General features: G+C 43.7%; 3 protein-coding genes across 3 annotated transcripts in view; 2 read left to right on the top strand and 1 right to left on the bottom strand.

Annotated features, from left to right (window-relative positions):
- baiap2l2b (BAR/IMD domain containing adaptor protein 2 like 2b) overlaps window positions 1–2,450 on the top strand; it is a 9,361-nt gene extending 6,911 nt beyond the window's left edge. The window contains exons 11-14 of the mRNA XM_031563983.2: window positions 484–549; window positions 801–1,236; window positions 1,596–1,642; window positions 1,740–2,450. Of these exons, the coding sequence (XP_031419843.1) occupies window positions 484–549; window positions 801–1,236; window positions 1,596–1,642; window positions 1,740–1,815 (625 nt within the window). The 3' untranslated portion in view covers window positions 1,816–2,450. The remainder of the gene's footprint in view (window positions 1–483; window positions 550–800; window positions 1,237–1,595; window positions 1,643–1,739) is intronic.
- A 5-nt stretch (window positions 2,451–2,455) lies between these two features.
- The window catches only part of pvalb7 (parvalbumin 7), a 29,856-nt gene continuing 7,311 nt past the window's right edge, over window positions 2,456–25,000 (bottom strand). Inside the window, exons 2-5 of the mRNA XM_031563872.2 lie at window positions 5,695–5,763; window positions 4,172–4,304; window positions 3,215–3,324; window positions 2,456–2,988 (exon numbers count right to left, since the gene is read on the bottom strand). Coding sequence (XP_031419732.1) covers window positions 2,963–2,988; window positions 3,215–3,324; window positions 4,172–4,304; window positions 5,695–5,755 — 330 coding nt within the window. The 5' untranslated portion in view covers window positions 5,756–5,763 and the 3' untranslated portion in view covers window positions 2,456–2,962. The remainder of the gene's footprint in view (window positions 2,989–3,214; window positions 3,325–4,171; window positions 4,305–5,694; window positions 5,764–25,000) is intronic.
- The window catches only part of ncf4 (neutrophil cytosolic factor 4), a 21,172-nt gene continuing 12,246 nt past the window's right edge, over window positions 16,075–25,000 (top strand). Inside the window, exons 1-6 of the mRNA XM_031563871.2 lie at window positions 16,075–16,280; window positions 16,834–16,918; window positions 17,082–17,223; window positions 19,650–19,720; window positions 20,121–20,248; window positions 20,781–20,829. Coding sequence (XP_031419731.1) covers window positions 16,249–16,280; window positions 16,834–16,918; window positions 17,082–17,223; window positions 19,650–19,720; window positions 20,121–20,248; window positions 20,781–20,829 — 507 coding nt within the window. The 5' untranslated portion in view covers window positions 16,075–16,248. The remainder of the gene's footprint in view (window positions 16,281–16,833; window positions 16,919–17,081; window positions 17,224–19,649; window positions 19,721–20,120; window positions 20,249–20,780; window positions 20,830–25,000) is intronic.

The raw sequence follows: 25,000 nt of genomic DNA, 5'->3' as shown, positions 1-25,000 counted from the left end.
TAGAACAAGATGGCAGATCAAAATGCTTACAATGTCATTGTCATGAATTAGATTTTTATGGAACATACATACTTTATTTTAGATACTTTATTAATCCCCTTCATTTAAAAGACTGCATTCAACCCATCCATTGGCAAGGAACACATACACACACACACTAGGAGTAGTGACCACACACACACACACAGGCTAGGAGCAGTGACCACACACACACACACACACACACAAACACATACACACACACACACACACACACACACACACACACACACACACACACACACACACACACACACACACACACACACACACACTAGGAGCACAGAGCAGCCACTCCAGCCGCAGTGCCCCGAGAGCAGTTGGGGGTCATGTGTATGTATTTATGAATGTTGGTGTATTTCGCTACTTTATGGTGAGTAGCAGAGTCTTTTCACTCTGATGTATTTAGATCTCATTGTGTGTCCTGGCCTTCCCCCACTGCAGACAGGGGTGGTTCCCTGCTGGTTATGTGGCCCCAGCTGAGGACTTCCTCCAGCCCTTGGGCTTAAGGTGAGAGGCTCCTTGGACCTGAAACAATGTAGTCAGCATGGATGGTGCAATCAGCTCAACTGGCCCCTACAGTTGAACTCAGTCAGCATTGATAGTGCAATCAGCTCAACTGGCCCCTGCAGTTGAACTCAGTCAGCATTGATAGTGCAATCAGCTCAACTGGCCCCTGCAGTTGAACTCAGTCAGCTCCACTATTGTTTTGGGTTGAGTTTGTCTGCCCTCTGTGACCTCTTGACCTTTTATATCTGTAGTGGGGCCTCTGTGCGAAGCCACAGCATGAACAATATTTTTGATGCGACCGACCAATCAGAGCAAGTGTACGCCAGGAGAGAAATCCCCGCCCCAACCACACCTTCTCGAAGGAGCTCAGTGGACATCCGTCCGGTGTCTCCCCTTCCTGAGAAGTTCTCCTACGAAAGCAAGACCATCAATCAGAAAAGCTACAGTGAAATCCCACCCCCTGTCACCCCCCTTCGAAGGGCCTCTGTGGATGTCCGTCCAGGCTCTCCGTTGCCTGATAGGAGGGCGGTGTCTCATTTTGACAGCAAACCCGTCAACAAAGGCTTCGACGTCTCCCCCCCTGCCCCGCCTCCTCCCCCACCTCCTCCTCCTCCTCCTCCTAAGACACCCATGGAGCTGAAACCCACCTCCTCACTCCCCGAGAGGGACACCGACTCCAGCTCTGGGGTACGTATGGGCCAGGACCAATCTATTCTGTATGTTAAAAAGTTTTCTATTATGCTTATGTTAATTCATTTTTATTTTATTGTATTATTATAGTTAGTTTCTAATATGTTGGCACTCTGAGATTCTTTTGAATGAAGAGTGCATTACAAATAAAATAAATTATTATTATTATTATTATTCTGTATATATAACGTTTAGTCGTTTGTTGTAACTTGTTGTTGTCATTTGTAATACTAATTGATATATTAATTCATAATAATTGATAAGTAATACTATATCACCTTTTACCACTGTATGTGTGTGTGTGTAACTGTGTGTGTGTAACTGTGTCTGTGTGCAAAACACGTTATATATTTCAGAGATCTAGTCCTCATGGGCTGCTACCAGAAAACCCGCTCTTCCCAAGGTGAGGGAGCTCTGGGTGTGTCTGTGTGGTTGATGGATACATGTACGCTCGTTCCTCTTCCCTCACTCGGCTCTTCTTCTTTATTGTGTTCTCACAGGGGCACCAACCCGTTTGCCACGGTGAAGCTTCGCCCGACGTCCACCAATGACCGATCTGGCCCACGGATTCAATGACTCTGGATCACCTGCATTGATTAGCTGCAATATCCCCCCAAAAATGAGAGGAATTTGATTTCTTTGGAATTGTTGATATGAGGAGCACTTTTAAGTGATTAAGTGAAATATTTACCATTACCTTTAGATATGGAATGTACATAGTTATGTAGGTGTGCTTTTGAAAGTGTTGGTAGGTTTTCGAGAGTTTGGTAGGTTTCTGTTTGACTGCTACTTTTTAAAACATCTGTTGCACACTTTGCTAACCAAGACTTTAATGATGCAGACTTGCAACCTCTGTTTGAATAGTGAAGAACTGTAATAAAATATCGTAAGCCATGGGGGGCACTGTGGCGCAACCAGTAGCCCCAATCACATTCGGGCTTGAGGCCCATGGAGGACACAGGTTCGATTCTGGCCTGATGTCATTTCTCCTGTCCACTCCCCGCCTTTTCTCCCTCTCATTTCCTGTCCCACTCTTCACTAAGACTATCGATTAAAGGCCAAAAAGCCCAAAAATAAATCTTAAAAAAAAAAAAAAAGATATCGTAAGCCATGGCCCTTTTGTGTTCTGAGGTGTGCTCTGACCAGTGTGTGGAGACAGTAGAAACTCACATCCCATCAACTGTTAGTGCGGCCATTAAAACAAATGAAAAATATCTGTGTACTCAAGACATGGTTTTATTTCTCCTTGGGTTCATTCCTCTCTTCATAACTGGAGCTCCTCTTTATCATCTTCCTTTATTGGCATATTTAATCACTCAGGAGGGGGGGGGGGGGGGGGGGCGGGAGAGGGGGAGTCATGGACGGAATAGAGGGGAAGAGAGACGAGGATGGAGGGATGCTAGAGAATGACCAGTGTTTGTGACAAGACAACAATAGGTAGACCCAGGTTCAGGTGAGCAAAATGAAATCATAGTGTACTTTTAAATCAAAGACGTCAACACGTACAGAGTGCTTGTATAAAAAGGGGGTGGAATAAATAGAGAGGTGTGTTGGTGGGTGCTGCCTCTCTGTCGCCCCCTGTTGAAGCTCTCCGGTGGTGGTGGCTCTCACTCCATACCAGGAGGTCCAGAGGGGAGGACAGGGGTCAGGTGGGGTCAGAGAGGTGGGGTTCAGGGGAGGGGGAGGGAGGAGGCGGCCAATAGGGCGGCCAGGGATATGCCTGTTACTCATGTACCAAGGCCTCAAACTCTGGAAAAAATATGAAACAATTAAAAAAAAAAGTGAATTATTCAGAAGTCATGTGAAAAAGAAGACAAACAATGCAGATAAAGAAATGACTGCAGGACGTATGTCCCTTTAGCAGACATGGACACTAAGACAGGTCGTATGTGCCTTTAGCAGACATGGAAACACAGATAGGACGTATGTCCCTTTAGCAGACATGGAAACATGGAAACACAGGCAGGAGTCTCACCATCGATGCCGATCTTTCCGTCTCCATCCTTGTCGGCAGCTGACAGGAATGTTTGGGTCTCCTTATCAGTCAGGTCTCTGCCCTCTGAGGAGAAGCCCTTCAGTACAAACCTGGAACAAAACCAGAACAAGTTTGGGGGTTTTACATCGCACCCTCTAAAGCTGCCATCCGCGACCAACCTGGCAACCATCTGAGAGGCTTGGCACTGCCCGCTGACAGACAGTTATTCCCGGTGATGAACGCAGTCTGTAGAGGCTAATACCGGGAGGCTGAGGGAGAGATTGACTGTGTGTGTCAAGCTGAAATGCCCTCACTGTGAGGGTGATCAATATTGATCTCCTGCAAGTGGTGCTCGTATCACTCTGCGCCCTTGAAGGCTGATTGGGAAAATGGCATTAAAGTATGGAGAGAAGGCAGCTTCTAAAGCTGATTCACGGGGGCGGCACTTTGAAGTACAGCTCTGACCTCCCTGCCAAATAGAGTGTGTCAAAGAAAAAGGCTTCAGTGGTGCCTGTTTGCACACAGTTCATGAGTTTGTGTACAGTTTGGGTGTGACAAGTCACAACACTGCATTGTGTGTGTGTGTGTGTGTGTGTGTGTGTGTGTGTGTGTGTGTGTGTGTGTGTGTGTGATTGTGTGTGTGTGTGTGTGTGTGTGTGTGTGTGTGTGTGTGTGTGTGTGTGTGTGTGTGTGTGTGTGTGTGTGTGTGTGTGTGTGTGTGTGTGTGTGTGTGTGTGTGTGTGTGTGCATTTGTATAAGGATTAATATGAGGTTTGCTCAGTGTGGGAGTGCATTATGGAGGGCCTGAGCAGGACACACAATGGGCCTGGGAGTAAGTATATATGTTTGAATGTGTTTAAAGTTGCTGGTGATTATTTGACTGTCATGTGATTCCTTGAAGACCAAGCAATGTATTAGCATATGCTAGTTTGTGTGTTTTTGTCTGTCGTTTCTCACTTGAGCTCCTCCTCCTCAATGTAGCCACTCTCGTCGACGTCCAGCAGCTTGAAGACCTGCTTGACGCTGTCAGCAGACATGGCCTTCAATCCCACCATGTCAAAGAACTTCTTATAGTCAAAAGAGTCCGCCGCTGTTCAGGGTAGAAGGAATATATTAATATTAATATTTATTAATCAGCCTCAAAGACATCCAGGACATTACATACTTAGCAAATAATAAACATGAACAAACCGGCAAGGACAGAAGTCAGCACTCGTTGCAGGCACCTTGTTCCAGTACCTGAGATGTCTTCAATGACTAAAGACTGGTTGCCCTAACAACACATCACATCAACATCATAAAGGTCCTGGAGAGACTGATATTGGTGCATCTCAGACCTCAGGTGACCACCTCTCAGGACCCCCCTGCAGTGTGCCTACCGCCCAGAGGTTGGAGTTGAAGACACCATCATCTACCTGCTTCAGTGAGCCCACTCTCACCTGACCAAAGCAGGCAGCACTGTGAGGATCATGTTCTTTGATTTCTCCAGTGCCTTTACATTTACATTTAGTCATTTAGCAGACACTTTTATCCAAAGCGACTTACAAGGATGTATACACATTTTACATTTTACACTGATGGCACACTGCACATCAGGAGTTCAGTGTCTTGCTCAAGGACGCTTCGACAGGGAATGGAACTAGCAACCTTCTGATTACTAACCGACTTCTCTACCTCCTGTACCACTGTCGCCCCCACTCTCACCACTGTCACCACTGCTGCATGAGAAGCTCCAAAAGATGGAGGTAGATGCCTACACGACCTCCTGGGCTATTGACTACCTGACGGACAGCACAGTTAGTGCGGCTGAGGGGATGCCTGTCTGAGGAGGACACAGGAGCACCGCAGGGGACTACACTCCCATCTTTCCTCCTCACCCAATATACCTCTGACTTCCAATACAACTCAGTCCTGTCATCTGCAGAATAATGACTCTGCAGTTGTAGGGGGGTTGTCAGTGGCGGTACAGGGAACTGGTGGACCGTTTTGTGCCATGGTTTGGGAACAACTACCTCCTCTTAAACGTGACCAAGCTGAAGGAGATGGCTGTAGGGGACCAGGACTAAGCTGAACACTATATCCATCCTGGGAGGAGAGGTGGAGGAGGTGGGGGCTACTGATACCTGGGAGGAGAGGTGGAGGAGGTGGGGGCTACTGATACCTGGGCGCTCACCATGACAACAGACTGGACTGGAGATGGAACATTAAGGGCTGTCTACAGGAAGGAACAGGGCACACTCTACTTCTTTAGGAAGCTTAGCTCCTAAAGCTCCTTTAATATGTGCAGCAAAATGTAGCATATCTTCTACCAGTTCCTTGGCAGCAGCAGGATAAATAAAGTACTCTATCTATCTATCTATCTATCTATCTATCTATCTATCTATCTATCTATCTATCTATCCATTTCATTATTTAATTAATTAATGAAATCTGTCATCCGTTGATGTGAGGGCTCAGCAGAAAGGAGCAGGCAGTCTTACCCTTGAATGCATCCATGGCCTTCTTGATGTTCTCTTCTGTCAACAGGTCTTTCATCGCCATCTTGACAGCTGAAAAAAAACAAGAATGAAGGAAGGAAACGAGAAAAGCTGTTTAAAGTTGAGGGGTTAACTTGGCAGCGTAACCATTGCTAAATACAGAAGATGTTCTCGTGGGGTACTGAATGGGAGACTGTAAAACTATGAGACTATGCTCCAAATATTTTAGGGTACTGTTCCATTTGTGCACAATTTGAACAAGTGGTTTGTAACGGTCATTTGCTGTGAAGACTATGTCCTATATTGCAGTTTGTCATGTTTTATTTCTTACAGACAATGCAACCTATTTCACCTTGAAGATACAATCACACAGATATTTCCAGAACTATGACACACGCTATATATATATTGCAACAGTAGCATACGTTTTTGAGTGATTGGCAAACATTAGACCTGTGCTGGGATGCAGTGCTAAATTAAACATCAGAATTGACTGAGTGTTCTTCATGCCTGTGCCAGAGAAATGGCACGCATGTAGGCCCATGAGTGTGTGTGAACACATTTAGACACAGTGGCACCTCATCCAAGCAGCACTGCCAACTTCATTTGATTTTTTTTTTCTTTCCTGTGCAGCCTGTAAACAACTCTGCTGGGATTGATTCCAAGTGGCTGTCCTTTTCTTTTTGTATTTTGCATTTTACAAACATGTCATGCTTTTCCTTCCTTGTTTTCTCTGCCTCTTCTACAAGTCTCCAGCCTGGCCTCTGCTCTGTGGGCCTTTCCACTGCCCTTGATGCTGTATGACATGTTCTTACAGACCAATAGTGAGCTCTACCAGATCTCTTCTACTGTTCATCATATCCTGATGATGTCTGTGTGTGTGTGTGTTAGTGATGCCTTTAGACCTGCCAAACTATTCATCCTTTCTGGAGGGTTCCATTGGCACCCCAACACTGCTGAGGGACCGACACACACACACACACACACACATACACACACACACACACACACACAGACACACGTAAGTGCCCACACAGTCACTGGATTTAAAATGACTGCAATCATTTCACCGCGCACGTGGTGTCCATGATCTCCTGTGTATGCAGTGTGTGTGCGCATGTGAAACATTCATTTCAGAAACCAGACCCTTCCCTATTTACTATACCGGCAGACTTCTTGTGAAAAGGAGTATGATATTTGGAAGGTAAACCTGTATGCATGTTATCTTTTACCCAATGAATGGAGCCATTGTAAAGGCACCTTGCAGTACAGCAAAGTACTTCAGATCCTCAGTAATTCAAGGAAACAGCAGGAGTAATCCCATCCCGTTTCCCTGGCACCGTTACACAAGCATGAGTGGCTGTACCCTTGCCTCTGAAACAGTACACATCCTTCACTCCAATTACTCTTATCAGCACAGACAGCTGCTAATGGAACCCGGAGAGCTTGCTTCCCTCTCCTTCCTGTCCCGTTTCCTTATTTGTGGGTTTCAGCATGACTTTTCCCTTTGAACAACTGAGATCGAAAGCCAAACACAGTCGATGGCAGTGCCTCAGGTTACTCATGAGATGTCTTCACTATGCCACCTGGTTATTTTGGTATAAAAAAAAAAAACAAGGCCACGGTCAGTTGAAGAGCACAGTCATTAATGAACAAGGCCAATCGGTTTGGAACTTAAGTAACCCTGAGAAAGCATACTCCTTTTAAGTGGATTGGATTGCAGTTGCTTACATCCCTGTTGTCTCTGCTGTACGCTGCGTTGGTAAAGCTGAAATCACAGGGCAGAGTCCTTAGTGTGGCCTCTAACGTCTGAGCTGCTTCAGCTCAAATACCATTGAGTATTTACAGTCAATGAAGTACAGCTGTGTGTGTGTGTGTGTGTGTGTGTGTGTGTGTGTGTGTGTGTGTGTGTGTGTGTGTGTGTGTGTGTCTGTGTGTCTCTGTGTATGTGTGTGTCTGTGTGTCTGTGGTGAAGTGAAGTTCCTGAAGTGTGAGTGTTGGGTAGGGCAGAAAAAAGATCTCTATAGAATGTGTTATGCTGTACAAGAAACTCTATCCCTCTGTCTAGATGTGTGTGTGTTTGGCGTGCGTGTGTGTGTGTGTGTGTGTGAATGTGTTCTGCATATGTATGTGTACACGTAAACCAACGCTGAGATCAGAGGATAAACTTTCGTGACATTTGGAGTCTCTTGGCAGCGTGGGGGTGATACCCTCTCCAGAGAACTCAGTGTTTGACTCCAACAAACACTCTTCCGACCGGGTCATCTGACCACAGGTCCATTAGCTACTGCTGCAGCATCATTAAGAAGAGCATTTATATTGTGAATAAACTGCATATTAAAGCATTTGAGTGATATTACAAGTATTACATTTTAAAATACAAATAACCTTCATATCATTCATTATCATAAATATACAATAGTTCGGATATAGGTTGGTTTATTTAATTGTGATTAATATCAGATATATCACTTCATTTTTATATTTTTACAACTTTGTGTTAGAAAATGTTCATAACGGTGGCAATTTGACCATTAATCATCCCCTAACATGAGATTGTGCTAATCTTCATGATTTATTTCAGCGGCACCAGTGATGACAAGAGCTATTTTGCAGTATAAATTATGTTGCATAATGTAGTTCACACTTGTAGGGAATTTGGCAACAAATTTAAGATATTACTTTATGTCACAATATCACATAGTGAACATTTGGCTAATATCATAATAATTAATATATAATTAAATAACTTAACATATTAATTTTATATAAAAGTGTTTGTTTGTCACAAGAAATTGCTTTCATTCAATATGTTTAAACAATCAAATAACAATAAAATTTATGTCAGAGTACCAACCACATATCTTTATTTTAAGATTAAATAAACAAATATAAGTTGTGTCTCAGCTGTAGTAATGATTTAGGTCTCAAGACATTTTTTTATCAATATTGCCTCTGACAATTAATTATTCAAATTAAATTGAAAAGTGAGTATTGAGATCAGCCAATGATAAATCCCATGCCAGTCTGATGACACTGCTGTAACTAGATTTTCAGTCATTCCCCACAAATGACATTTAAATAAAATGATTCGTCCATATCCTGACCCTAGAAGTCCTCTCAGTCATTTAGAACCCCCAGGCTTTGCTTGAGTTTGACCCCAGTCTTACCTGCTCGATGAGGGATGTGGAGAGACACAAGGATGGAGAGTGAGAGGAGGAGAGAGAATGAAACAGAGGTAGGCTGGAGGGGGTCCACTGTTTGTCTTATATACCCTGGTCCACCCTGGACCCTATTTAAGGAGATGCAGAGGGTCCCGGCCCAGGACAGAGGGAAGGTGTGACGCACACACACACACACACACACACACACACACACACAGTGTGGCTCCAGAGTAACCACTGCACTATTAATAATCAACCCCCCACTCCTGCCTTCTTTCTCCTGAGCTCTACCTAGCTACTGCCCAAGAATCCCTAACTCTGCACTGTTGATTCTCTGATCACTGTTATGCTCTTTCATCTTTACCATTAGTGTTCCCATCCCCATGCTCTCTCTCTTTCTTTTTTCACCTCCCTCTGTTTTCTGTCCTCCTCTATCCATTTATACAGATCCCTTTCTCAAGAGCATTAGAATCTGATCTTTGGCAGTCAGCTCACATCCCTCTCAGAAGTCGTTTGCCTTTCACCACTCGTCATTTGATCATTTCCTCTCTATGCCTCTCTCTCTCTTCCTCTTCACATCATTCTCATCGAACGTGTTTTACCGGTGGCGCCACATTTCTGTGGTTGAAAAGAACTCACAAGAACAGCTGAAAATAAGACATACTACAAGACAACAGTCTTCAGCCTTACCCTCATTCAATTCAATTCCGTTTTATTTGTATAGCACCAAAAACAATAAAAGTGTCTAAATTGTCCGAATGCCACACCCTCACATACACCTGTTTTAATACCCCTCTCAGACTACCATTGCTAAATCCCTGCTGAAACTGACTCCCACGCATATCCCCATTAAAATAGACACATAAATAAAACTGTATAGCAACAGAACTGACCCCTGTGCTCCAACACATCTCAGGATGATTGGCCTTTCATCTCTCACATTTCCATGGTCCTCTCCATGTTGTTTTCTTATATACACCTTACAAGCATCTCTCTCATTCTAAGACCCTCTATCTCTCTCATTCTCTCTCTCTTTTTCTCTCTCTCTTTCCATCACCCTCCTCTCACAGGAGGTTAGTTTCTATCCTCACTTTATCTCTCTTTCTGTGAACTAAACTCAAATGACAAATCCTTTCTCTGAGCCGTTGGCAACAAAGGCCACGGGCCAAATTCAATGGTGTGCGTGCCGGTGTGTGGGTGCAGTCTCTTGACATTGGAGCGACACACTGTCATGCTGTGATGTGTGCGTTTGTGTCCACACCTTTCCTCAAGTTCACTGGTTGGGAGGGGACCTCCACCTGACACCCAGTCACCTCACCACATATGACAGATGGGTCCTGTTCCATTCCACAGCTTCACCAACATACCTTGCAGTAAATGGTGGCCATAAAGGCATCACTACGTCTTAGACACATATAGCGCTGAGGGATCTGGAGACATCCTCTGGCACCATAAAAAAAATGGATTTATAGGTACAGGTCTTAGACTAGCTGTAGAGAACAGGCAGGTCATATATTAGTTACAGAAATAGCCTGTAAATCAGGCCTACAATATACTACTGTATTTCTACTGAAATAAATGACCCATACTTTTTAATTTCTTCATAAAAAAAACTCAAACAAACACCAAAAAAGGCTGGGAGGTAGCAAACTTTATAGCTGCCCATTTTCACCCACATTTGGCAAGGGGGAGGGTATTCATTTCAAGCCCTGGAACTCACAAAGTGATATCAAGTTCTTGTCCTACATACGCCTTCTTTTCGCCTCTGCCTTTTTCCTCTCTGCTCGCTCAATGTTCCGCCAGCGCACTATGTGTGTCTGCAATCCAATACAATCCAACACAACACAACACAACACATGTCCACAATACATCCCAAGTAGTAACACACATCCTAATGTATGGCTCTCTTTGATCAAGCCCTTATTTGCCTTTAATATTGATATTATGTTTCCATGGCGATGAGGAACGTGTCTGTGAATGTCAAGGGAAGATGAAAGATGAAATAATGGGAGGAGGGAGGAGAAAACGAGGCCAGTAATTTGATGAACCCTGGAGCTTAGCTAATATAGAGCCGGTCCCCAGAGCTGCTTCAGAGGTAGCTTTCTTTTTAAAGAGGCCCTGAGGACCGAGTGCAGTGCGGTAGAAATCAGAACTCAGTCACAACCCTAGGTGACCAAAGAACAGTTCTCTGCCCTTCTTTTTCACTCACAATGGAATGGTGAGGCGAACATATAGTGAATAAAGAAATAGACTGTGGCCAGAAATAACAGAAGATAATCACTATTCGTAACATAATAGCATGCTGTGAGGTACTTTGCAGAAATAACACTGTCGAAGTAGAATAGCTCAATAAATCTATTGAGGGGGGTGGACATTTCAGTACATATAATACATAGACGTGTAGACGCTTGGTTCTTCACAGTGGATGAAAAAGCAAAGTAAAGGGAGGGAACTCAAAGAAAGTCCATCTCAATTTCAGGCCCAACTCTTCCACGAGTTCTAAAAACCTTTACATGTATATTTTCATTGTCTGTAAAGCAGCATGGGTCTAAGGATGATCGCAATTAGTAGAACTAGTACTCCTTAGTGACAGTTTAAGGTCCGTTGAGTTTAAGGACAAGTAAAAGCTGATAAAGAGGAGTCAGTTTTAAGGTCCGTTGAGTTTAAGGACAAGTAAAAGCTGATAAAGAGGACTCTTCCTCCCTCGGGGTAGTCTCAACTGTGCTCTCTGCCCCCCTGTGTCCAGGGTGCCTAGAGAGGGCCACACTATTTTCTAATGACCCCTATCACATTTCCCTACCTCAGCACTTTCCTGTGGACACATTTGGTATGGGCTTTGGAGGAGAAAAGAGGAGAGAGAGATTGAGGAGAACAGGGAGAGAGAGAATGAGAGTGAGAGAAAAAGGAGAGAGGGAGGACACAGAAGGACATAAATAGCACTGGAAACAGATACGCAAACCAACCTACCAACATCTATCCAATATCATCTATCCGATGTGAAGAGAGGGACACACAGAGGACGAGGCGGATGGACCAATAATGGGGAGACGAACCGCACAGGACAGGAAGGACTGGGACGCGGTCAGAAATGTTGATAATGTTAAATGTTTTAGATGATAATATCCCATATTAATAGACCATATCGCGCCTTCCTAAGCTCATAACAGTTATTTGAGTTCCTGAGTTAATGGGGGTATAGGGTTAAACAGAAAGGTTGTATCGGCCAAAACAAATGTTCTTCTTATGTAATCCTCCATTTAAAAAGCCAGAAACGGAATGACACATGGAGATACAAATAAATAATCAGCACAGAGGAAGATAGATACAGAGTGAGAGAGAGAGAGTGAGAGAGAGTGGGAGAGAGAGAGAGAGCGGGAGAGAGAGAGAGAGTGAGAGAGAGAGTGAGAGAGAGAGTGGGAGAGAGAGTGAGAGAGAGAGTGAGAGAGAGAGTGAGACTGGAAGAGAAGAAAGGAGACTGGACTGCTACTGCTACTGCTACTGTTCTAGTAGTATTACAGCAGGTGTTTGGATCTCTCCCTAAAACAGGTGCAAAATGGGAGACCGCATAGCAGACAGTTATGGACCACAGCTGCGTGTCTGTCTCTGTCTGTCTGTGTCTGTGTGTGTGTGTGTGTGGGGGGGGGGTTCTGTGTGTTTCTGTGTGAGTGTCAGCCTCTGTGTGTGTGCAGGTTATCATTTCTCTAATACGAGACAGCTCATTCGTGGGTATTAATCCCATTTTATAGAAATGGCATTAGAATTTGAATGGAAAGTCAATGGCATGACTGTTCCTGAAATAAAGGTGAATATCCATTAGGACCAACTGAAAATAGAACCCAATGAACCTTACTTTAATCAGACTATCGATGCTTGAACTATTCTTTTTTGCCATACTGTAACATTTAGCAGACGCTTTTATCCAAAGCGACTTACATATGTGCGACTTACAATGTATACACATTTTACATTTACACTGATGGCACACTGCACATCAGGAGCAATTAGGGGTTCAGTGTCTTGCTCAAGGACACTTCGACAGGGAATCGAACTAGCACCCTTCTGATTACTAAACGACTTCTTTACCTCCTGTACCACTGTCGCCCCTGCAAATCATTTGTGCAACAAGGACAGCCATGCCATTGACTATCCATTCCAATTATAATGCCATATTAATGCCATATTAATAAAATAGGAGTAATACCCACGAACTAGCTGTCCATTCAGTTATAACAAAACAAGGAAGAGAAGTAGTCTATGAGGTAGTGTAACAGATCGTTTCAACTGCTGCTGCCATGTTGTACCCTGAACAATGTGCGCTCCAAATGTATCAGTGTCAATCTCATCCTTCAACTGTTTTTCAGTCATTCTATCTCTCCTCAGATTTCTAGAGGGACATGGTGTCAACATTGTGAACATAACCATGTGTATGTTATCACAGTGTGCCGCCTGTCCGTCAATCAGGTTTTTTTTTGTTTTTTTGGCACAGCCCTGTGTCCTTATCATGACACTCACACCATTCATTGAAGTGGCAAGCTGCAAAAGTGGACACACACACACACATACACACACACACACACACACACATACACACACACACACACACACACACACACACGCACACACAGACATGCACACACTCATTTGTACATGTACAAAGTATCATCCTTCACTCTTCGCACGATCATGAGCAAAAAAAAATCTCCCAGCTGCCATGCCCTTGGAGTTAAATGCGTCCTGAACAGTAGTGTCGTAAGATTCGCCTGCGTGTATTAAGGTCACACTTGCTGCCACTTGGTGGGATAGCTTTGGTGTGTGGAGTCTTGTCTTGGAAAGGTAAGGCTTTATTGTAGGGACAGAAATAGCTAAGCCCACAAAACACCCACCCACCCACACATCCATATACAAATCCCCCACCAGCAGTGTGGGGAGTAGTGAACTCCACGTGATTCAAATAGTAGTTTAACTACATTTTGCAGTAGCTTGCTGATAGTTCAACTACATTTATATTTGCATAGTGATACAAAAAGTTACATTTTTGTGTAGTTAACTATTAAAAGTACAACCAATTTTGGGCCATGAAAGGAAAGGAATCATTTTCTTTTTCATTTCACCATTGCTTCTCTACTGTAATGAACACCTTTTAACCAGCCCCACCCCCTTTCTCTTTCATCCTGATCCTGATCTATGCCTAGCATTCAAGCTGCTCATACTATCTAAAAAAGTTGAAGCTGACAGTCTTTGTACTTTCCCATGAATAGTGGGGTATTTTTTTTTTTGGTTTATGAATGACCTTATGAACAAGTTGGGTACTTTCTGAAATAAACTCGATTGAGTGTATTTTTTTGTAACTACTTAAGTTAACCAAACTAGATATCTCCCTCGGGCAGGTTTGCGGTAGTTCAACTTTTCCCAGTGTGAAGTAATTGATTGTTTGCAAAGCTATGCTTTCAGAGGAGCTTCCCCATACTGCTCAACAGTAATGCTATCTCCCTGTCCAAGAGCAGTATCACTAGATATTCCATAACACAACAGAACAGAATATATTTGAAAATAATGGCTAGTCAGATCAAATTGTGAACTAGTGAATATCCGGTGTTCTGTATTTGAACTGGCCCTAAAACTAACACCCTGGACACTGAATTTCGGATCAAGAAAAGACCCCTCAGTATTGCCATCTGGTGGAGACATCGTGGCACAGCAATCAGAAGTGGGTTGTGAAGGCTTGGCTTCCAGTTGAGCCCCAAATAAAGAATTGTTCGTCCACATATCTCTCAGCTTACGCCCCCAAAGTTTGTTTGGGCCAGGAGTCCTGCTTACTATCAGTATTCCCTCTGCACCGGAAGGCATGTTTATCTTGGAGAGTTCAAAGTTCAGGGTTGGTAGTCTCGTGCGCTTGGTATATCCAACTCATGGCCTTTCCAACCCACATAGCAGGTACTGTAGCCCACTTTCACTTTCATTATCATGTTGAATCAAAGGCCACTTTCTGGTTACCATGACAACTAACACTGAATATTTTGTAATGGAAGGAACGATAGATGATCTTCACCAGAATCTTTTTGAGCGTGCACACTGGATGGACAGCTAGAGGACAGTGAAGAGCGATTTCCTGAATTTGAACAAAAGTGTAATATTATTGGATTAGAGTCGCAGACTGCACCTTTAATTCAATATCCCCGATAATGTAATTAAATGACATTGGCATTGCCATGCTTTTTTATTTTAAGCCTAAGTAAACAAAAGTGTTTTGGTCATTGTCATATGAGTTAATGGTTGTTGTTGCCTATGGGTCGTTGAATTTGGGGAGGGTTGCTCTGCCGTGCCCATATTTGGACTCTGTGGTGCAAGTATGTAACCATCTTTCACTTATTATTTGATTGACATGAAATAACTTACACTTGGAATAATTTTTGACTGAACTGAATCATTGCACTAGTTTGTGTGAATCACACATGGATTGCTACATAGACATACCATAAGAAGCCAAATATTATTTGATTATCAATTTTGAAGGCATTTGGGGCTCTCGTGGTGTCACAACAAATGTATACATTTAGGAGATGGTTTTATGAAAAGCTTCTTACAATATAGTGCAGATCTACATTTTGAATCACAATGTGTTCTCCCTGGGTATTGCAGCAAGACCATGGTCTTATGAGCACTTCTCTGTACCAGTTGACTTACAGTAACACACCTGGGATTATTTCCAATGTTGACCATTCAGAATTCAAGATTTTGAGGAGGGCGGTTCACCTCACGACTATTATGAAAACGTTGGTGGTGATGTGTCACCTTTCACCTCAGGTACACTCTCAACCCACAACCCAGCTGATGTTTCAATAGCATGCAGGGGAGGACAGGACTGTAAAACTTGAAGATAAGGAGGTTATCAATAGGTTTTTATTGACTGACTTTGGAGGTGTAGGAGATGATTTCACAGTCACAACTGACTTTGATCTGATGCCACCACATATGACCTTTTTTCAACAGAAAATAAAAATAGGAAATGTAGTCAATGGTCATACAATCAGACACATAGTGAATCAGTATATACGCTTGGGAACTTGTAAAGCTTTCTAACACTACGTGTTTCACTTAATTAGTCCTTCCAGGATATCCAAGCTATATTAAGCTACCAAGCCTATAAACAAGCCATGAACCCTAGCAGGTAAAAAAAAACTAGGCTAATATGAATATGAATGCATAAAACATATGCCCCTCTCACTTCATCTTCTGAAATTTCGCTTCCTGGTTTTTAAGTTGCACGAAGAGCGACATCTGTGTCCTGAAGAGTTGACTCACCACACTAACTGATCTCTCTCCTGGCATAGCTTTCTTTTGTTATTTCCTTTTTACCTTTACCTCGGCGTAGGAAACAAATCCTCCGGGTAACATGGCGCTCTCGCGCCAACTGCGCGATGAAAGGTAAGGAAGATGTCATTGTTTGCCTGTTGCTGTCATTGGAGTCTACATACATAGTCACGGGAAAAAAATGTCGATTGTGTAGGATACACTGGTAACTTAACTTAACAAGAAAATATCTGAGTTTACGAACGCATTGCCAATTGTGTGTAGGCGACTACCTGTTGAAAAGTTCGAAAACGGCTCTGAAGTATTTATTATGTTGTACTATATTTTCACCTTGCATTTTTGTATGTGTACTGTTAGCCCAACGGACATTTGTAGTTCTTATAGTAGTCTTCGGCAGTATTCAAAGTTTTAATCAACGAAGCTGCAGGCATTGTCCAAGCGGAGAAGCTCAATCGTTCCCCTTATTTTAGGAACTCAGTTGATATTTGTGTCTGACTGATGTTCTACGAAAGAAATGTATTTAATCCATACAGTTTTAATTGGTTAAGAGATGAGGTGGTGATGCACTCGTGTTCTTTTATGGTTTGTGAGTTGTCATTTGAATCATTTTCATAAATGTTCTGAATATTTCTAAAAAGTTTCTAAAAATTCCCTCTCTCCCTCCCAGTGATTTTGATCAGCTTCCAGATAACATCCCCATCAGTGCAACCATAGCAGACATTGTGGAAAAGAAGGGGTTCATTGTCTACTATGTAATTATTCTGTTAATTTTCTGTAAATAATTACCAGTTTAGTCATTCTCTATTTAAATGAGGTCACTAACATGTGGTCATTCTCTCTTTCTCTGTCTCTCTCTCTCTTTCTTTTTTCCTTCTCTCTCTCTCTCTCTCTCTCTTTGGCCGCTAATTTTCTTAGCAATTTGTGATAAGTGTGAAGACTAAGGGTGGTAGTAAGTACCTGATTTACCGACGCTACAGCCAGTTCTTCAGCCTGCACCAGAGGATGGAGCTTAAGCTGGGAGCTCAAACTTACTCGTGCACTCTCCCCCCCCTGCCAGGTGTGTGTATACATTCTCTTACACGTGCACTCTCCCCCCCCTGCCAGGTGTGTGTATACATTCTCTTACACGTGCACTCTCCCCCCCCTGCCAGGTGTGTGTAGAAGTTCTCTTACACGTGCACTCTCCCCCCCTGCCAGGTGTGTGTATACGTTCTCTTACTCGTGCACTCTCCCCCCCCCCCCCTCACAGGTGTGTGTATACGTTCTCTTACACGTGCACTCCCCCCCCCCCCCCTGCCAGGTGTGTGTATACGTTCTCTTACACGTGCACTCTCCCCCCCCCCGCCAGGTGTGTGTAGAAGTTCTTCACCATTTAAAGCCTCCAACCGCCATGCCTCTGCTGAGGCTCAGTGGGAGCACCAAGTGGCACCAAACCAGTATGATGTTATTAGTGGTTCTAACCTTGGTCATATTCAGAAAGGTTCAACAGTACGTTCCAAAAAAGGGCTCTTATAGGCATGTCCTGAAAGTAAGGTACACTTGGAGGGAGTCAAGGACCGGGCGGTTAAGAAGAGGAGAAAGGAAGAAGGTTGGGACGAATAAGTATTCACATTGAGCTAATAAAATCAGGCGAAAGGAGGGATGGAGGGAGGAGAGTGATGCTGCGTAGCCCTGGGTACACACGAGTAATTAGCTTAGCAGTTGAGAACCTAATTATGTTTGTGCATTGGCAGCTGTCTCTGTGGACTGGGCTTTGCACTGCCTCTTTCTATCTACTTGAATCAATTGCGGCCTGCATAGATAAGATAATGTTGATGTAGAGTGGAGGGGGGCTGCGTGCGTCCACATGTCCTTTTAAAGTGGCCTTTTGACAGGTGACAGGGCAGAGAAGGACAGGAAATGGTGAGTCTGTATTAAGTGTATGAAGTAAGGACCTGACAGACAGCTCAAAGGAGCGAGGGACTGAGTGGAGAGGAGTTTGGACTACTGGTCGTGAGAGTTGGAAGATTAGGTTCAAATTGCTGTCAGAGAGATTCACACTTTCTTTCTTTCTTTCTTTTTTCTTTCTTTACATATACAATTTTGGAAATTCACGTCCTCTCACATGTTGGCCTTAATGTCTCTCACTCTCGGTCTCCTTCTAGCTCTCTTGAGCAGATAGCTTTTCTGGTATGCAGTTGGCAGAGCACCTGCTGATTTGAGCAGGTGTGTGAGGCTGTGGACGCTCTGCCTCGTACAATGAAGGGTTGTTCTTCCAACAAATACTTGACATTACAGTCACTTTGGAAATCCTTTTACACTGCTGTATCAACGACACATCTTTTCTCCTGTCATGGTCCTCTCTCTCTCTCTCACTCTCTCTCTCTCTCTCACTCTCTCTCACTCTCTCTTTGTGACAGTCTTTCCTCTCATCCACTCCTTCTGGGTGGGGTCTCTCTCTCTGGCAGAAATACCAGCCTTAATTGGATAACAGTAAACTGCAGCAGCCCAACGTTTGGCAGCGGATCACAGATTCTCATTTGGTTGTCTGTAGGCTCTTGGCCCCACTCACTTCACTGGATCTGATGTCTTTCACGCAGTAAAGCCTTCTCTTGACTGTCCAGCACAGCAGGACGATGGTGCATGGCTGACTTAGGTGTTATGGTCTGTTATAATGGCTCAGAACATTACACTATCTCTTTGAGGAGATGTAATGTGTGTGTGTGTGTGTGTGTGTGTGTGTGTGTGTGTGTGTGTGTGTGTGAGTGTGTGTGTGAGTGTGTGTGTGCACACATGTGTGTCCCTTTGATGTGTTCATTTATTGTGGTGGGAGTTGTTTCAGTGAAGAACATTAAGATAAGTTCAATCAAAATATAATTTTTAAAAACAACAAACATCAATTGAAACTTTCCTTTGTTAAAGCCCCTTTGGTTTTAGTTAGGCTGTGAGGTTTATTAGGCTTATGGGAGCCATTCATTTAGTCCAAAATGAGCACAAGACAGCAGACGAGGGAGTGTGAGACCGACAGAGACAGAGGGACAGAGATTATTGCGCATTAAGATGGTACTAAATTTAATTGAACAGGAGTTGGAAATGACCTTGTCTGAATTGGTGGCAAGCCTAATTGTAATCTCTGAGAATACATAGGGAGTTTCTCTCTCCCCCAACCCCCCCGCCCCCCCCCCCCGAGTTTTTAAAATATGTATATTTTAAATCCCTCACAGATCTATGCCAATCCACATTGATTAATTGAAGCTCATTGTGGAGGCATAGGCATTAGAACAAATATGGCTGTCAACATATATCACTGTTTAAATTAATAACGTGTTTGGTTCATTACATATAAATGTGTTTTGTTTCTATGGATATATACAGATAATTAAAGTCTCATTACTGCAAACTAATAAAGGCTGTTTACTGCAGTCTTCATACCTACATACCTAAGGCTATTGAGTAAATGATCCGTGGGAATCACCTCTTCCTGCCTTTTCTGTTTCTTTGCAGGGAAGATATTCATAGGAAATAAGAAAGAGATTGCCGAAAACCGAATCCCAGAGCTCGACGTTTACATGAAGGTGAGGGAGAGTGCTTTGCTTCAAGAGCTGTGGTCTTCTAGCACCTAAAGAGGAGTTGTCTGGAAGCCTCTTACTGTATGCAGTGCAGGTGAAGTGCCACTCAAAAGGGTGATTTCTTTGTGGTCTGTGTGTACATCTCTCGTGTGTTTCGGCTGAATGGATTCAGACTCCTAGTTCCCCTTCTCACGCACTTCTCTTTTCTCTTCTCTGTTTCCTCTCCTGCCTATTTCCTCACAGAGAACAACCAATTGAGAAACCAGTATTGTGTTACTGATGAAACATTTAATTACTTGATAATAAGGCCTGATTATTATGCTAATCCCTCTCTCTCTCTCTCTCTCTCCCTCTCTCTCTCTCTCTCCCTCTCTCTCTCTCTCTTTGTTCTCTTTCTGTGTTTCAGAGGTTGCTTAGTTTGCCCACGTGGGTTATGCTAGATGATGTGATCAGAATGTTCTTCTACAAGACGGAGTCTGACAGCCAGCCGGACCCACAGGCCTTGCGGCGCCAGAGACCCCCCACACGCAGAGTGTAGGAGCCCCTTACACAACACACACACACACACACACACACACACACACACACACACACACACACACACGCAGAGTGTAGGAACCCCTTACACAACACAACACCACACACTATTCTGCAAACACCCACATGCAAGGAGCTTGATGCTGAAACTGTACAATTTGGCTCCAAACACTACTGGGCACTATAAGCACTCTCACACCCACCTAAGCTTGTCTTTGCCATGAGCATTAAAGCTACTTTAGCATCATAATTGCATACTGCCCAGTCTATAAAATACCTCTGCCCTCGCAGTGATTATGATGCAAAGACAGCTATTCGGGCAGCAGTGGTCGAAACCTCTGTCTTGGTTCCAGTAATGTGTCCATGTTGTGAAACTCCACTCTGGTATTTCCCATGTGTCTGTGAGCTGTTCTGTGGGGCGCACTGCTAAAAATGAGCTGGAGCTTCCTCTCTGAATACGGTGTTGTAATGCCGGAGTTAACCACACATCACACACAATGTTGCAACCTTTCTGTTTCTGTCCTCCCAGGAAAACCATCAAGCCCAAAACTGACCTGCTCTCCTCCCCCAGGGCTGAGGTATGTTCACCGTCGCCTTGGCAACCACTTCAATATTGGCCAACACACACCAAACATGCATGACATCAGACTAGTATGGTCGGTTCACAATAAGATGGGTGTGCAAGGCAGATATCACAAGATGGTAACAGACTACAGCATTGTGTCATCCTGACATAATCAGTTGAGGGACATGTTCTTCTTTGGTGGCGGTTGTGTGGGGTTTAGATGACGCAGAGCTAAGTGTCTCAATGTCTTTCTTAATGTAGATTTACAATGGGAGAGGATGTAGATTTACTCACTGAAAAGTTGGGATGTCATTTGACCTTTGCAATTAGTATAAGATTTTCTTATGAAATTATTCATGTTAGAGTTATTCATTTTCGTAGTCATTATTCATATTGAGTTATGTTACATTAGGAAAATGTGCATTTCATTTTAGGGCCGAATATAGAACGTAGACACAGAATTCCAACAGGAGATGGACAGAATTGCAGGATTTCTTGAGGGAACAGACCATCCGAGCCACTGGTGCCGTAATGAAAGTGACTGAATCTTGGTTACTGTGTACTCCACCAGTGAGCAGGTCCACTTGAGATTCCGGCGGCTGTGTTTGTCTTTGATAAGGTCAAAGAGGTTAAAACACTGTTCTCACTCCTCCAGTGGTGTGGTTTCATCAATCGTCCCGCCACTGGCTCCCTTCTTTTCCGCTCCACTTCCTCTCCTAATCTCTTTATCCATCTCTGTCTCACTCCCTCCATTCTCATCACCCCCTCTCACTCTCTCTTTCCCATTATTCTCGTTCCTCCCTCCATCTTTCTCTCGCCTTCCTTGCCTCCTTGCTCCATCGTTTCATTTTTTTCCCCACTCCACTTCATTTTTCTATTTTCTCCCTTCATTAACCCATTTTTTCACAGACTTTCTTCTAATTCATCTTTGATTTGTTTGCCTTTATTCCATTGGATTTGGAGAATTCTTTGTAGACATTGAAGAACATGACAGTGGTCTTGGTCACGGTTCATGGACGTGGTATTTTTAATGACTAATTTGATAAATGACTTGTCTTTAGAATCTTGATGGTTGACGTTTGATGATAAGGCTCGATTGAATATGAATATGATTGAATGATGTCTAAACGCAGGAGCTGTGTTGAGTCAGTGAGTCAGAGTGGGTGTTCTGGCCAGCAGGAGGGACATATGCGGTAACAGCGTGTGCCACTATGGCAGGAGAACAAGGTGTTCAGTCCTCAGTCTCGTGATCGGATACTGTAAAATGACTTGATTCACTTAGAATGTTTGTGGCAGGCCAGAGGATTTGACCTATTGTCTCTTGTTCCTCGCAAACTGGAAATTAGTGACATAGACAACATTCAACATTCAGCTAGTTGAAGTGATAATGATCAATCATCGTTAGTGAAAGAGATAGACAATAACATGAACATTTGGAAAACTTCCTGGGTTCACTGTTACATTTGAAACATGACTAAGCATTTTGAGTGTCATGTTCGTAAAATGATGACTCCATTCTGATGTCGACTGAGTTACGTGCTTTTGTAGGTCATACATTATCTGGTACTGTTTGCCCAAATTGTTTAGAGAAATGCACTTACCATTTTGAAAATGTTAAGGATAATTCGAGAAATGTACCAAAGCGAGCGAGAAAAACTCCTATTACACTAATCAATAGGCTCTAATCAATAGGCTCTATCTGTAGTTCTATAGGTGGTGTCATAGAGAGCGTGTTCTTTTGATATCAGATGAAATGATCGATATAGAATCTGTCCCTACAGTAATAGGAGCCGAAGGCTATAATTATATAGAAGGGGAGGGAGAGCATAAGACCAGTTAAATCAGATATTTTACAGTATGATGACTCAGCACAGGGTATGAGTCAGATGTGTGTGTGTGTGTGTGTGTGTGTGTGTGTGTGTGTGTGTGTGTGTGTGTGTGTGTGTGTGTGTGTGTGTGTGTGTGTGTGTGTGTGTGTGTGTGTGTGTGTGTGTGTGTGAGCGTGTGTGTGAGCGTGTGTGTGTGTGTGTGTGTCTGTGTGTGTGTGTGTGTGTGTGTGTGAGCGTGTGTGTGAGCGTGTGTGTGAGCGTGTGTGTGTGTGTGTGTGTGTGTGTGTGTGTGTGTGTGTGTAGTGTGTGTGTGTGTGTGAGAGCGTGTGTGTGAGCGTGTGTGTGTGTGTGTGTGTGTGTGTGTGTGTGTGTGTGTGTGTGTGTGTGTGTGTGTGTGTGTGTGTGTGTGTGTGTGTGTAGGACACAGGCTCTTTCACTAGAGAGGTGTTTTATAGTCCCTGTTGACCTTGCACCACTTTAGATTCACACCTCTCTTTTTTTCTCTCACTCCCCCTGTCTCATTTTATCCATCTCTCTCTCTCTTTCTTTCTGCTTGAAATATTCCCTCCTTCTTCTCCGTGTCTCTTCGGTTTTGTGTCATGCCAGTTTTCCCCTCAGCCACACATCCACCCACATGCAGGCAAGCATAGAAACGCACTACCACCAAGTTTATTCTCTTTGTGTTTCTTTCCCTCCCTCCCTCCATCTCTCTCTCCCTCTCTCACACACACGCACACACACACACACAGACACACACACAGCTCTCTCTCTTTCTCTCTCACACACACACACACACACACAGCTCTCTCTCTCACACAGACACACACACACGTACAGAGAGAGAAAGAGTTTATTTTCTCCTTGACTAAGTCTGTCTCTTCGGTGCGTAAAGCCTAGCAGCATGGCTAGGGGTGATTGGAGAGTGTGAGTGGCCATTTGACTTCATCCCAGCGGAGATCAATGGGCAGACACACAGATGAACAGCGCAGAGTGAAGGAGATTTGTCTTCATGTCCAGGAGAGTTATGGCCATATCACTTACAGGACAGCCCATGCTACACTGCATCTACAGCAAACATATGCGGCAAGACAAGTGTGTGTGTGTGTGTGTGTGTGAGAGAGAGAGAGCTGTGTGTGTGTGCGTGCGTGTGTGTGTGAGAGAGAGAGAGAGCTGTGTGTGTGTGTGTGTGTGTGAGAGAGAGGAGAGAGCTGTGTGTGTGTGCGTGCGTGTGTGTGTGAGAGAGAGAGAGAGAGCTGTGTGTGTGTGCGTGCGTGTGTGCGTGCGTGCGCGTGTGTGTGTGAGAGAGAGAGAGCTGTGGTGTGTGTGCGTGCGTGTGAGAGAGAGAGCTGTGTGTGCACATGGCAGCGATGGAAGGTTTGCAATAAATATAAAGAAAGTGAAAGAGAGGGACAGAGGCATACATGGACGAAAAAAATCAGAGAATGAAAAATATCCACTTTAATTGTGGAATTGTTCACATGTAATTGTGAAATCTCTCCTTTACCACAGCATAATGTTTGAAATCTTTGTGAATATTTCAGGATTCAGTGCTGAAGTATAGTTAAGGATTCAATTCCAAAGTCATCCCGTCTGTACATCATCACCCTGACTGCCCTTGGTGCTTATTGAGCAGCTGCAGTCCATTGGCCAGAGAGCGAGCGAGTGAGCAGGCCTCCTGATTATGGGCTCTCCTGCATTACAGCGCAGACTCACGGAGCCTGAAAGAAAAGCTATTAAGTGCAGATTAGAGCACACTTAGATGGATCAGATTCCATTTAGACATTGGCGTATTTATTTAATTGTCTTCGATGTCTGCTGTGTTTTCAAGCAGAATAATGAGAATGTTAGTAGTGTTGCTATTGGACGTCAGTGTGGAGGTGGGACTAGTCACACACACACACATACACACACACACACACGCACACGCACATATTTCTTGCCATCTCGGTTCTTTCCACACGGCCAGGTTTATGAGTTCAATCATGACGATTAGATGTATTTTACTGTCTGATGCCCATTCCTTAAGAGCACAAACTAGATTATAGTTCTCTAAAGCACTATAGCACTAGATTATAGTTCTCTAGAGCACCTTGTCCTTCCCACATTGTGTAATGCTGCTCATCTATATTAATCTAGGTGTTGATGGTTGATTTTCCATGTGTAGTTACAAGCTTTAACTGTGTAGTTATAACAGAGTTATAAAACACGCTGTGGCCCTCCATAGGAGCTGTAAGTAAGGTATATAAAACACACACACACACACACACACACACACACGCTGTGGCCCTGCACAGGAGCTGTAAGTGGAGTATATAAGACACACTGTGGCCCTGCACAGGAGCTGTAAGTGGAGTA

Source organism: Clupea harengus, chromosome 26 (genome assembly GCF_900700415.2).
Source record: "Clupea harengus chromosome 26, Ch_v2.0.2, whole genome shotgun sequence".
In the NCBI taxonomy this organism is placed as follows: Eukaryota; Metazoa; Chordata; class Actinopteri; order Clupeiformes; family Clupeidae; genus Clupea; species Clupea harengus.
The sequence above is the reverse complement of the archived record's forward strand: the minus strand, read 5'-3'. Positions and strand labels throughout refer to the sequence as shown.